This window comes from Diadema antillarum, unplaced genomic scaffold (genome assembly GCF_040938485.1).
Source record: "Diadema antillarum isolate AM-2024a unplaced genomic scaffold, OU_Dant_1.0 seq00001212_RagTag, whole genome shotgun sequence".
NCBI classification, from domain to species: Eukaryota; Metazoa; Echinodermata; class Echinoidea; order Diadematoida; family Diadematidae; genus Diadema; species Diadema antillarum.
The window spans coordinates 39,048-54,102 of NW_027272004.1; the positions used below are offsets into that span (position 1 = coordinate 39,048).

Genomic DNA, 15,055 nt, shown 5'->3' on the forward strand with positions numbered 1-15,055 from the left:
GATATCTCAAGAACCGTGTGGTGGTTTTACATCAAACTTGGTATGAGGGTATATCCTTGGGGGATAATACTTTGCGTGGATTTTAGGGTCACAGGGTCAAAGGTCAAAGGTCACAGGTTATTTTGTGAAAAAAAAATTGAAATTTCATGTTTTTCTCCATATCTCGCAAATGGTTTAAGGTATCTTCATGGAACTTAGTATATATGCTTGTACTGATGGGCAGTGATTATCTAGGGAAGTTGGGGTCGTGGGTCAAAGGTCAGGGGGTCAAAGGTCAAGGTCAACTCCTCAAAATATCACTACTTTCCTTAGAATGCAATATGCCTGAAGGTTTTTTTTTTTTAAACTTGATGTATGGCATGTATTACCCAATATATATTTTTGGGGAAGTTTCTTGCCAAAAGGTCAAAGGTCAAAAGGTCAAAGGTCAAGTGAAAGTGCTAAATTGCACTTTTTCCTCCATATGTCGAAAGTAACTCCAGGTATCATCATGAAACTTACATATTTATGCATGTTCAACCTAACAGTGATTCTCTTTGGAACTGTGAGGTCAAAGGTCAAAGGCCAGGTTTAGATAATGCTATTTTCCCATTTGATACTGAAATTATACTTTTCCTCAATACCTTGAAAATTACTCAATGCATAAACTTATAAAAGGGTCAAAAGTCAAGTAAAAATCATCAGTTCCCCAAATACCTGCACTCTGACATTTTAATCATTCATCCAATTGAACCTAGTTCTAGGAAAGTGAACATTCAGCACATTTGTGTCAAACCTGTCCTTTTAATATTTTGCCAATTGTGTGAAACTGTCATCACACATTGTCAAGACATTGTACTATAGACCTATTAGGAGAACCATGCATTATGGCGGAGGCATATCAGTAGCCGTAGCGATATGTCTAGTTTTGTTTTATAATATTCTTTATTTGAGTTTCATTCAATGTCAAATCCATATTAACAATAAAATTAATACGTCCACCAACAAAAAAAAAACTGTATTCTTCTTTCTTATGCTGCTAAATCATTTTTCAAACATACAGTACGATATATTTGATTCTTTTTACCAAATCATACCCTGTTTTTATAAGAGAAATGACATGAAAATCTGCATAATTCTCAGAAAAGCTATTTTGATCAGCCTAATCAAGCCAATCCGAATGTGCCTTATCACTCACACACCGAATAAGAAATGTGTGCTACTCAATCACTTTTTAACTAACTTCCTTCTTTTTTTCTTTTTTTTGCAGAGCACACACTATATACACTGTACATAAATATATCAGATAAAGTATAACTCTTAAAAGGGAAAAAAAAATTCTTGATCAACTTGATCAGATTGCTCAACATCCACTTCATAACATTAATTCTCTTACGCTCTCTTGAGAATACAGCATTTCCTGAAACATATTAACAAAGCATTTTTTTACTTAACCGAACAAAACTCATCATTTTTTTTTCTATCTAACCTATCAACCTACCACACACACACACACACACACACACACACACACGGACACACATGGACACACAAATTATACCGTGACCATCAAATCAGGTTAAATCCTTCATTTTGCTTTATTTACACTTCAGTCAATCCATGGGAATGAAAAAGAGCATGTTATGACCAAACATCTGAAATGAAAGGTTATCAAAAGTACATTTCTCTGTAACACATCTGGAAATATTACTTGAAAGGACGGAAGTACACTGTAGCAATGAGCTAGCACAAAGTCAGTAAGAGTTCACATACATACGTGTTGTACATCTCAATGGTCAAACAACAAAAGTGTGCAAGTCATACTCAAAAATATGCCTCACCATGGACGGCAAACACATTTTGTCTTGGGGCTTGTATGGTACACTGTTGGATACATCATACGCAAATGCCTACTGATGTATTATTAAGCTTATACTGAGAGGTATAGGCTTATGCTGAAATGTATAAATTGTGTAGGTGATACATACATAACATATATTATTCTCAAATCTCAAGTCTAGAAAAAAAAATTATTATAGGTCATATTATGTACATTCAAAATCACACTAATATGAACTAGATAAAAGAAATTTGCATCTGTCAAAGGAATTATATACACCATTAAGGGTAAAGTGCATAAATGCTATATGAATACCATGATGTAGTTCAACCAGATCAAAAGTGATGAAAAAATGGACTCGACAAACTTTGAACTGCCTCACTGCTGCGTTTTCATAAAAACATGTTTTTTTTCTTTGTATAGACATGGAGACTACATATTGTAGTTTGGCGTATTGTGAAACTTTATTCAGACATGTCAGAAAGGCCATAAATTTTCGGCTGGGTTGTGTGACACGTTTTTACATCCATCTTTGGCGTAAGGGATCCATGCACTGGTATGGAATATGAATAACTTGAATCACACTGTAAATATGCTGGAAAATTATATACATAACTAATCTCCATTATTTGAGGGGAGGAAAGACAAGTAAATACTATCTCCAGGGAATACCATCATTATTTATCTCATAATGCATCTTTCCTAAGAAACAACTAAGAAATGCTAGTCACCACTGATTTATGCCATGTGGCTGACATGTATTTGAAGAGACATTGACTCAACTTTGAACAAAGAGGGCAGCCCATCCTCAAAATATGTAGCCTGGGTCAAAATCTCTGTAGAAAACAAATTCAGTTTTCACAAATCTCACTCAAAAAAAAAAGAAAAAAGAATGCACACAACTTTCTGATTCCACAAATCTTAGAAGAAGCATAATATGGATGATGCATGCTGGTTATCATGAGGGGAAAAGATGTTGCGGGAGATGGATTTCTAAGGCGTTTCCAGTGAAGGAAAGTCTTCTGGGTTTTCCTCCACTTGGGCCAAGCTTTCTCAAGACATGATGCTGTGGGCATCATTGTCTGATGGCAGGATAACTGGGGCTGTAAACACGAGGCTGAAGTCCTGTAGGCAAAACATGGGAGAACAGAGATGGGTGTGAATGGAATTGCATTGATTGAAAGATAGCAGTAGATAGATAGATAGATAGATAGATAGATAGATAGATAAACAGATAGATAAACAGATAGATCAATAGATCAATACTGTATACTAAGTAAGCTGTTATTTTCATATACAAATATTTTTTTTTGCGAATGAGGTCACAGACTTTTTCGAGTCATGTTTTTCGCAAATTGACATCGAGGCTATTGTGACTGCACTATTACCCTAGCCATGGCTCGACACTAACTTTTATTTTTGGTGGCCCGAAAAAAAAATCTGGTGGCCCGAAAAAAAAAGTCAAGAAAAACATAAGAAAAACTAAATCGGTCCTACTAAAAATAGAAAAATAAATATAAAATATTACTGAAGTGAAGCAGGTACCCATGTCTAAAATAAATGAATAGAAAATTCAATCATCTTACCGTTATTTTGAGTCCTAAGATTTAGCAAATAGGCTTATAGATTATTATAAAAGTTGATGCCTATTTAGATGGTCAAAATTTACACTTGAAATGAAGTGGGAGCATCTGCAGACATTTGTAAACATCCGGCATTTGTTTTAGCATTATAAAGAGCCGAAAGTTACCGTTATTCATTTCTGATTGTAAAAGCAATCATCTAACATTTACTAGTATTTTAACACCTTACGGAGCTGAATGTTACCGTTAATCATTTTTAAATGTAAAAGCAAACAACCGACATTCATTTTAGCATCTTACGGAGCTGAATGTTATCCTTATTCATTTCCGAACGTGAAAGCAAACATCCGCTATTTATTTTAGCATCTAACTGAGCCGATCGATACCATTAATCATTTCCAAATGTAAAAGCAACAATCTGTTATTTATTTGAGCATCGTACGGTGCAGAACATTACCGTTATTCATTTCCAAATTTAAAAGCAAACATCCGACATTTATTTTATTGTCGTACGGAGCAGAATGTTACTGCTGTCCACTTCGGAAAGTGAAATGAATCATTTGACAATTATTTTAGCATCGTACGGAGCCGAACGTTACTGTGTTTCATTTTTGAACGTCAAGACATTTACTTTACCATCAAACGCAGCTGATGAAGATGGAAAAATAGGACAAAAAAAAATGGATGTGGATGATAAAGATGATGGAAATCACCTGAAGATTGAGATACTAAAGTGCAGTTAATACAAGTGAGTCTACGTTCTTTTCATTTCTTCGCAATGGGTCTGTACGTTTTCACATACCAAACGCATAAAACACATAAAACACATAAAACACATAAAACACATAAAACACATCACAATGATGAAAAGAACATGTGACAGATAAATATGCCAACAACTAAGAAAAAGACAGTATGGTGGGTCACATCTGCACCTGCAGAACCATTTTGGGATCTATCTGACTCTAATCGTTTCATGTCTTCTGCAGATGGATATTGCCTATGACAATTACATATTGTTGAAACTGGAGAGGTAAGACAGATAGGTACATTGGAAGTCATTTGAAGGCAAAGAGCGAGCTGTGATTATTACTTTAACAGTCAAAAGGAATAGGTCATGGGGCTGGGCTTATAACCTCTTGAGTGCTTGGAAAACTAAAACAATTTAAGGACTCCTCTTTGTGAGTTTCACAAAATTAAGAAAAAAAAAAATGGGGTAAAAACTAGATATGCCCAGACAATTAACTTACACCATGAGATTCAGAGTAACTTGAATGCCTGACTCGGTTCGGTCCTCTACCCCTTTGAGAGTTTAAGAGTGTAAGGTTGGGAAACTTGGACCAGGATTTATACCCTTTTAGAGTTTTGACAAGGAGGCAGTGCTTACCAGTGCCTTGTAGCAATGGCAGAGAGATGGGCAGTCTTGGAAAATGGGGTGTTCAAAACTTGAAGGAATAAGGGAGGAGCAATTTACCCTATGGGATTTGTAGGAAGTGGAAAATGGGCGGGGCTCTATATTTTTCTAAAGTGTTTGAAGTGAGTTGCTTACCGGTGCCTTGTAGCGGTGGCAGAGGGAGAGGCAGTCCTGGATGATGGGGTGTTCTATCAGGGTGAAGAACGGAACCGGCTCCAGCTCCTCCGAGCCGAGCTCACGGTACACAGCAGCCAGACGCTCCTGGCTGAACGTGTCCTCCGGGTCCGAGGTGACGCTGAAGCGATGGCTGTCACCGAGCGACGGCTGACCGTGATGGAGGACCTGTGGTCAAAGTGATAACAAATTTGGCAGATCCAGAGAGATGACAGGGAATACATGGGGTAGATGGATCTTGAGAAGTGATACAGATAAGAGATGCTGAAGTAAAAACAAAGGTGACAAGTACTCGAGTACAAGGCAGATAATGAGCCAATAAATGACAAAAAAAGAAAGAAAGAAAGATAAACACATACCCATAGCTTACTTGCGGCAGAAACTGTTCTCAAACTACCAAGTAGATATGTTTACAGGCTGTAGTACATATAAATCATTCAAATAAATGAATTCTTTTAGTACAACTGATTGACAAGTGATTGAGTGATTGATTAACATTGATGAAGGGCAATATGACAATCAGCTGCAATGTAAAGATCATTTCACAAAAAGAAAATTGGAAGGTGGTCAGCCCCTTGAGAGGATTTGCTCTGAAACTAAAACATTTTTTCCTTGTGAGGAATGACCAGTACATAAAACTTCTGAGCAATGTAATGTACTTGTCAAAGTTGGCTCCGATGGACCGTGTAATATATTGTAGTCACACCTTGTTCCATACATTACACTGCATTTGGTATTTCTTACTGAATTTCAGTTATATGTCCATACACTTGATACATACAAGAAATATATAAGATCCACTAGATGTATTTAATACACAGCTCTGCACCTTTAAGTACAATTGTGCTGGGTGAAAGGCATACCTAGATTCCTTCAAATCAGGCTAGAGCAGCTTGCAAAATTACTCATTAAAGTCTTACCTGGACCAGAGCAGCAAGGGGTACGGTAGCAGTGAGAGCCACTGGTGGGATGCCCTCCTCGGGGCGCCCTAGGCTCTGCTCAATGGGTCCTGTACCCATAATCAGGTCTTCTCCAGTCATCGTCTCTACCACCTGTCAGACAGACAGACAGAGACAGACAGGCAGACAGACATGGAGAGAGATGGGGGGGGGGGGACAGGGGGAGAGTGGATGGGAGGGGGGGGGAGAGAGAGAGGGTTTAGAATGCACTGTATGAATGAATCGCGAATCACTTCATATCACCATGACCACAAGCAAAATCAAATGATACAAATTGCTGCAACTGTGACCATTCTCTCTCCTATTTTTACCAAGTCAGGAATTAATCTCACATCAAACTTAATGCTACATGCATTTTATGAACTGTTTGTGCAGTTCAAGATTGCAAATTTACTTCACAGATGGTGTAACCCTGAATACTGAACATTTTAAACCTGTGTAGATATTGAAAAAAGTCTGTCTGAAAGTTTTGTTTAGATTTACAGACACTTGCTTGAAAGAGCATTGTTTTGTAACGCAATGAAGTGCTCCGAAAATTATTGACAAGATAGGCCTTTATGGGAAATAAAAGCCGTTTATCTAGATACTTGAGGATATTAGCTTGATATAGTTGTACCGGAAGTCAAAATATTTCAATTGTTAAATTGTTGTCCTGAGATACAATGACATAATGGGATAGCTTTAGACACCCCTATCAGTGATGGAAACCTTGACTGACCTCTTTCATGGTCTCCAGCTCAGCCTTAGTATGGTTGGGGTCGAGCGGCTTGGGGCGTGGCATATGCTTGCCTGATGCCACGCTCAGGGCTCGGAAGAATCCATTTAGGGCCTCGCTGTCAATGCTGAAGTACAGTAGCTGTGTAAGTCGAAAAAAGTTCAGAAACAATGGATGATGGCAGAAGACAGCTTCAATTACTAAATCGCTACATTTTCCCTCTTTAAATCTGTCTGTCTGTCTGTCTGTCTATCTATCTCTCTCACACAATGAAAAACAAATTTTGAAAAGATACTGTAGTGTTACAAAAAAATTAGGAAACATCAGACCTAAAACAAACACACAGTCAGAAAAATGATGAAAAAACACAATGACAAACTTACTGAAGCCTCAACCAATTTGGTCTAATTTGAGGGATTTCTAGTTGCTTATCATAATGTACAAGGTTATGCAACACAAAATTCTGTCTTCTAAAATTCTTTACTATCCTTGACTCATCCCCTTATATCTGGATGTTTTCTATTCATCACAACATTGTGAAATTCTGTATTTTCAATAAACCAAGCTCTTTCAAAATATCTCAATATCAATTACCATACAAATTACTTTCATTAATGCACATCAGCAAAATGGTGACTATTTCACAAAGTAAATCAAAATCCTAAGGCTGGAAGCAGCTACACATTTATGACTAACAGTATTTACTAGCACTTGTATCCTGATGAATAATTTTGATGAGCACCAACCTTAACACTGAAGTACAAGAAAGGATATATCTCAAGGCAAAACATAGACAACTACTGTACATATCATGCAATAATCCCCATTCTACAGAACTTGAGAGTAAGAGAGTTGCAGTGAAGACCTGGAAGTCCCAACTGATGTCAGTGACAGAAGTGAACCACCCTCCCCCCCTTAAAAAAAAAAATTCTTGCCACATATTAACAGAAGAGCGAAAAAGGACTCAAACCTGGTCTAGACAGTTTCATTGGTGGATAGATTAACTCTAAGTATGCTTTGAGTGTTGACTGACAAAGAAATCCCCAAATTGTTGCACAGACTGTTCAAAGTCCCTGACACAGAAAGGGTTAAAAGGATCAGTGATTGGATTACAGAGGGAAAAAGGCAGCTGAGTTAAGGGGCAGGGTAACTCACCATGTTGGAATAGTCCAGGACCGGAGGCGCCTGCGACATGTCGGCAAATATGTCGAAGTAGAGGCGCTGGATGTGTGAGATGCGGTCAAACGGGCGGGGCTCAGAGGGGTCCTCCGGGGTCACGGGAGGTTGGTCATTGCTGTACCAGAGAGGAACCTGGGGATGGGGAGGGTTACAGCAAAGAACACATCCATGAATATCATCACTGCACTGATAAGCATTCATGCTGCGGATTTTCAAAGTGTGATCACAATTCTACTCCTATATTAAAGATGAAGTACAAACAGACAGACAGACAGACAGACAGACAGACAGACAGACAGACAGACAGACAGAATCATATCACAAATTCAGTAAAAAGTCTTCAACTCTACAATTACAGCACAATGCCCATGACTACAATGATTATTCTAAAAGCGTGGAATTCAACTATAAACTGTTGGCAGTTTTATGGTCCAGTAATGATCCTCAATGCCTTTTCTTGACCCAAACTGTCTTGGCCTGTATAAATGTTGATAGTGATGCAGGGTAATGTAACTTCAATCATCACCAGTATGTTGTATTAGGTTAATACCTACTTCTAAATAAATAATATAAACCTTTCCCCTCCCTCCCTCCCTAAAAATGAAGATAAACAGGGAAAACACCGGGTGTATCCATGGGATCTGCACCACCAGGAAACGGAGGTGACATGGTGTCACTGAGTGTCAATAATTACCTGCTCAAACTGCTCTCTGGTGAGGGTACCGGTGCCCAGGACGTCAGCCTTGCGGAACTCTTCCAGGGTGGCCAGCAGCTGAGCCTGGGAGGGCTGGGGCCAGAGGTGGCAGGATTGCAGGAGGAAGGTTCTCCAGTCGATGTATTCTGAGTCCGGTGAGAGCTGACCGGCCAGGGTCTCCAACTAGGGAGGTGTTAAAAAAAACACAAAACAAACATCTTAACAATCGAATGAAATAATAATGATGAATGAAATGATAATGATATAACATTGCTGAATACAGAGGGAAGACCCTACCTTACTGAGATGTGTCTACCAGACAATTACAACAAATATACGCACTTTTCAAATGGTATCAGTAATTGGTAGATACATGTATTACATATTCTAAAGTACTAATTAAGTCAAATCAACCTGAATGACAACTTTCTAACATTCTCTTTTCACAATGAAATGTATTACATCTAAGTTATTGTCAAAAAATAGCAACAAAAAATAACTCAACATTAGGTCTACATAAATTACATCAACCCCTAATGTCCTTCTACACCCTGATACACATTCTGACTCATCATTAAGTAAACACAAAGCAGGTGACCCAAGTCTGTAAAATTTATGGCACTGGCAAACTCTGCACAACAAAAAGTAATCAAGCAATGTGACAATGTGGCATATCAGAAGCTGCACTCTATAATACATGACAGCGTGAAGCCATCAATTGACTGTCTATGAAATGATTTAATAATTGTCGTAGCGAAATCCCCTTTAATTCACTGTGACATGTACAAACCCCTTTTCCGGATTTTATCCCATCCATCAGAGCCAAAACTGTTATCAAGATTAAAGGGATCGTATAGTTTTGGTTGACACCTAATTTCAGGTTTCTAATATTTTTCAGTGAGATAATGAGAAACCTATTATGAAATATGAAAGAGCATGGAATTCCATGAGGAAATCGACATTTATTTGATGAAAATTGGTCTTGAAATGGCTGAGATATCCAAAGCGGAGCGATTCTAATAAAGTGTGGGACCCACACTATTTTTATGATCGCTTTGTTTTACTTTGTTTTTGGATGTTTCAGTCATTCCAAACCCGATTTTCATCAAATAAACTTTGAATTCCTCTTAGAATGGTTTGCTCTGTACTATTTCAAAAGTGTTTTCTTGGTATCTCGCGAAAAGTTAAATGCCCAATTCTCATCTCCACCAATACTGTACCATCCCTTTAAAGAAGACAAATACAAAATCACAAACATAGGAATAAACTTGTTGCAATAAATATTCACCTGACTGATGCTGACATTCATCCACCCATCAGGAAGAGCTTCCATACCATGCTGGAGGAAGAGAAAGAGAAAATGATTTTGCAAAGATCAATAAAGTCAAAATACCGGAACAGCATGACATCTGTTGAGAGTTGACACCTCTCCAACATACCGATAATTATATATATATATATATATATATATATATATATATATATATATATATATATATATATATATATATATATATATATATATATATATATATATATATATATATATACAATATGTATAAAAACTCTATCAGCTTCACACAGCTGCAACCCTGAGATTTCACATTATACAACGTACATGCTTTGAATATTCTATGTCTGTTTCAACGTGGTATTTTACACTTTCTAAGTTTATTTGTTCATTGCGTTCATCCCATCGCATCAATCCAGTGAGGGGGACCAAACTTGGTTCTCAACTGCTACAGCACATGTACACCATTGATTTTACAACAGCAGCAGTTATTGTCGTCGTAGAAGTAGAAGTAGTGGTAAGTCATGTGACAAGAGGCTATACTCACAGTCAAGGCGGTGAGGTCACACAGGGTGTCGATGAAGCCCTTGGCGGAGATGAAACCAGACGGGGCCGACTTGACAAACTGGGCCTGTAGGTTGACGATCTGCTCCACTGTGAAGGTGTCTGCTACGGCTAACTCCATGGGGTCTGGGCGTGGTGGGGGGCTTGGGGTGCGGTATACTTTAACCAGCTGTTGTTTGGATGAGGGAAATGGAACGGGCAGGGTAGAAAGAGGGGGAACTTTAAGATGCTTTTTGTTTCTGTTTTGTTTTTCTTAATGCTGAGATTTGGTTAACAAGCACTATCTTATAGCTATATAGTGACACAGATTTAGAATACAATCAAGAACTACACTTAAGTTCTAACTTTATTGACAAGTCAAATTTCTCTGCTGAAATCAAGTGGGGAAGTTATGACACTAATCTATCACAGTCTCATAGTCAGGCGCCTTTGATTTACAACAAATATTCTACTATTTGCATCATGCACTTTTGTGCAACTATGAAAACTCAGTAGAGAGTGCAATCAAGAAATCACGTCCATGACATGGTGATGTTAGTAAATACAGGAGCACACAGACAATACTTATAATCCATTATCAATCATATTAACAAGCAACAATGGATGCAGAGCTCTCATCGCAATCAAGTCTTGCCCAATGCCAGCCGTATATTTTAAGCAATCCTCCCTTTATGGGGTATAATGCTAATGAATCATGCATGAATCCAGACTAAAACATTCAAGAATCCATGGCTGCTACAAGGAGAGCAAACAGGATGAAGTCTTCCGTCATAACTCACCCTATTGATGGCAAAGTCATCCTGGAAAACGACGAGCTCCGGCTGTACCTTCTGTCTCTTCTCGATGGCCTCTCCAAAGTACTGACACACGACGTTGATACTGTCGGGGGTAAAAGGGGATTGAGGAGCACATTGGGCATGAGACATGGGTACAAGTTGTAGCAGACATTTCGACAGTATATCTTCTTGAAGAGTTAATGAAATACCATCGAGTAGGATCTACAAGGATATTGGTTCAATATGATTTACTTTTGTGGGGGAGGGGAAATCTGAATGATTAAAGGACCCTGACAGAACATCTTTTCCTGAGAGTTAATGATATCATTTTGAAAAGTTTTGATGTGAATGTATTGTTCGCGTTGGTTTTGAACTTGGAAAGGTGTAATGCTCACAATTCCAGGTCAGAAACTGTATTCATACTAAAAACATTCTGTGATGTGGCAGCTGCATACAGAGATTTGACAATGGGAACATTACACAATTTAACAAAATTATGTATAGGACAGAAAGATTTGACGGTATGTCTTCCATCCGTGTATTGGGACACATCACTCACTTTCTATCATATCTGTTTCATATAATATTGCAAATGGAAGTGACATACAGAGACAAAGGCTGTGATTGGTCCATACCTGTCCATCTCTTGGATGAACCTTGCTCCCAGCCAATCATTCATGTCCTTGTAGGCCTCCTCCGCCTTGGCCTTCAGCTCTTGGAGGACCTGGATGGCGTGGATCTTGATGAGCTCCATGCGGGTCTTCAGGCTGCCCTCTAGTGGCAGAAAAGGAGACAGACATTGTCTCATGGTAATATGTCAATACTGTAAATCTTTTTAAAGTCCACTGACATACCATATCACATTAAAAAGCCAGCCATGAAGGCAAGATGGCAGGGTCAGTTGCACTGTACATATTGTGTGGTATCATCCTTGAGCCGCATACACTATCATTACAAGTATGGTGTCCTTACACGACAGAATATCAAACAATGTTACACTGAAAATGGACTCTGGAGTCAACGCAGCAAGGTGTATCAAGTGTCCACACAAAAAAAGTTGTACTCATTTTTACGGAAGATAAACTCTTCAATGTTCTCTTCATTCTTCTTGCAATCTCAGTTGTGGAGATGTTTGAACAAAATATTCACAAGATGCAGAAATTCACAGCAGAAATAATCAACCAATAAATCCATCAATCAGTGTTTACACCCTTTAAGATGAATTATGAATTTCTTTTGATTTGGTTTGGTTTGTTTCTTCAATTGCAAATGAGTCATAACACATTGTTTACAAAGGCATCCCATCAAACTGCACAAATCAAAACTGAAAGGCAATACAGGCGTATTGTATTTACATACAATTGTAAGTTCTGTGTCTCAATGGAGGCAAGTAGATACGCTGCATACAACACAACATTGCTTCTCAGTCACCTTAAGAGCACGATCCCTTCTTCTAAGATCCACTTTTCAATCCTTGCATTCTTTCTTGAGTTCAACACTTACGTATCACGTGATATGATGCAGTGATCGCCTTATCTATCCTATTACTTAACAACACCAAAATTTTGGTTTTGAAATTTGGCTGACCTTCGTGTGAAATGGCAGCCACGTACTCCATCTTCATACGGTCCTTGAGATTCTTCCTCGCCTTCTCCTCGGGGGTGTCCTCAACCGGTGGTGGGGTGGGAGGAGGGGTGGGCGTGGCCGCCTTCTTACCCTTCTTGGGGGATTTTTTGCCTCCTGGAGTCTTCTTGCCTGCAGGGTAATGGGAGAAAGCATGTGGAGTTAAATATCAGTTTGTTGGATGAAAGGCACAAAGGTTCATATGTTCCAGAGATGTGCTCGGTCTGAAAAAAACCCTGGGAAACAGCTTACAACTATCACAAAATTACAGATGTTACTCCCAATTATACCTCTGACAGAAAGCCATTCCATTACCTTCCGGCAAACATGCTTGGCTGTAGTTGTTCAAGATATAAAGTCTTTACAGAACCATGACATAATGCTGGTGTAAGAAATACAGCTTTCTCACAGCAGACATTTTGAAATTGTTGCCGGAGCAATATGTCCAGCAATATTTCTTTGTTACTGCTCTTTTTTGTCCCCTTTCTCATTTTCTTTTAAATGAGTGATGTGTTTGTGAAGAGAATTCAGGAAAGCATGAGTCAACATTTCAAAGAAGCACCTATTCACAAAGACACCACAGAAATCAATTAATGACAATGAAGGGAATAAGACAGTTATAAACTCAGTAAATTAAGCCTCATGATATACGCCATGGCAAAGACACACACGACAAAATGTTTTGAGAAAGAGAATTACACATCTACAGTAGATCCTCTGTGTAATCTCACTCATTCACACGGTCTGTTGCTAGTTTTTCCACACCATTCTCATCAGCAATAAGCACACTTTAAGCTAGCCTACATCAATTTAACGATTGATATGCTCATGGACCTGATACACACAAAACATCCAACTCTGTGATCATGTCAACAGTATACAGTTAGTTTTTGAGAATCAAAAACCCGGTAGTGTGGGGAAAAAAGGCTGTCCTGATTGACTTGATCTCCATTCGCTGTCCACCAGGGTACAATGGAAAACCATGGCAAGCCAAGGCCTGCTAGCTAGGATAGAATTGCCCATCAGCGAAAATATACATCAAAGCGTACGCTCAGCGATAATGTTTGACAGTTAGAATTCTTCAGCTGTGTGTCTGGTAAATTAGAGATCAGTTATAAAGCTGTACAAAATTCATTACAGGCATTCCCGAATACTGTAAATCATGATATTTTCTTGGCATGAAATTTTCACGAATTGGAGCCGACGGCCTTTTGTGCAGCATGAAATTTTTGCGAGTTACCTCCAACATTCAATGCATATATAGTGTAGACAAGAACTTTCATGTGCATTTTGATTTCGCGAATCTTGGCTCTCGCGAAATTGGAGAAATTAAAACGCACGCGAACATTCTTCGTTATACAGCATATCCGAGTTGGGCCAACCTGCTAATTGCATGGTATCCCCACTTTACCGGGTCTTTACAATAAGAAAGGGGGGTGGGCTGGGTTCCAGTTACCACCTGTTGATGTACCTGTGGGTGACTTGCTCTTGGCTCTTTTGCCTCCCTTGTCCTTGTCCTTGCCCTTGCCCGCCTTCTTCTCTGCTGCCTTCTCAGCCTTCTCGGCCTCTCTGGCCCTGTCGGCCTCCTCCTCAGCCTCCTTGGCTGCCAGCTCAGTCACCGTCTAGTGGAGCAATGTGGTACAACCAGCACAATTAGAGAATTATCAACACTCTTTGCAGTGACAGGTGCAGTGGCAGAAATAAAAGAGGCATAAGTTTTTACTTTAAAGCTCAATTTTTGTTTTACGGGCTTGAGAATCAGCAATTTCAGAGGAACTTGTTCTGACTTCATGACCTTAATCTTCCCATAAATTTTGGATCGCAAGGACTGGGAAATAGCGAATCAAAGTTGAGAAACTTTGCCGAAGAATCCCTACACTTTTAGATAACAGTATATGAGGCATTTGTAATCATGAATACATTCCTTTCATTTGTTTCAATTACTTTTAAATGCTCATGTCAAAATGTCAGAATTTATCCTTGACAACGTTTTGTCCAAACCTCACAGCAGCAGACATTACCATATGTCTTCTTTTAAACAAAGAAAGTATGAAAGTAGGCTAGTGACATTCTTTCCTGGTGGTTTATTCATAGTGCTATACTGAGCTTAAAATGGGACAACCATCTGTATAAGCTTTGGGGACTTATGAGGGGATACTGAAACACAATTATCATATAAAGAAGTCAGTACTGTGTTTGCTGTGTCAGGCATTTACTTCAAAGCAATAAGGAAGGGTATCAGTGCAAACTTTAAAGGGAAGCAC

At 38.8% G+C, this 15,055-nt stretch overlaps 1 protein-coding gene across 1 annotated transcript in view; it reads right to left on the reverse strand.

Annotated features, from left to right (window-relative positions):
* Positions 1-2,872: 2,872 nt before the first annotated feature.
* Positions 2,873-15,055, reverse strand: part of LOC139744796 (sperm flagellar protein 2-like) — a 48,229-nt gene continuing 36,046 nt past the window's right edge. Inside the window, 12 exon segments of the mRNA XM_071655210.1 lie at positions 2,873-2,944; positions 4,952-5,158; positions 5,911-6,044; positions 6,595-6,805; positions 7,820-7,975; positions 8,538-8,720; positions 9,826-9,876; positions 10,376-10,561; positions 11,172-11,271; positions 11,804-11,942; positions 12,756-12,923; positions 14,263-14,413. Coding sequence (XP_071511311.1) covers positions 2,873-2,944; positions 4,952-5,158; positions 5,911-6,044; positions 6,595-6,805; positions 7,820-7,975; positions 8,538-8,720; positions 9,826-9,876; positions 10,376-10,561; positions 11,172-11,271; positions 11,804-11,942; positions 12,756-12,923; positions 14,263-14,413 — 1,758 coding nt within the window.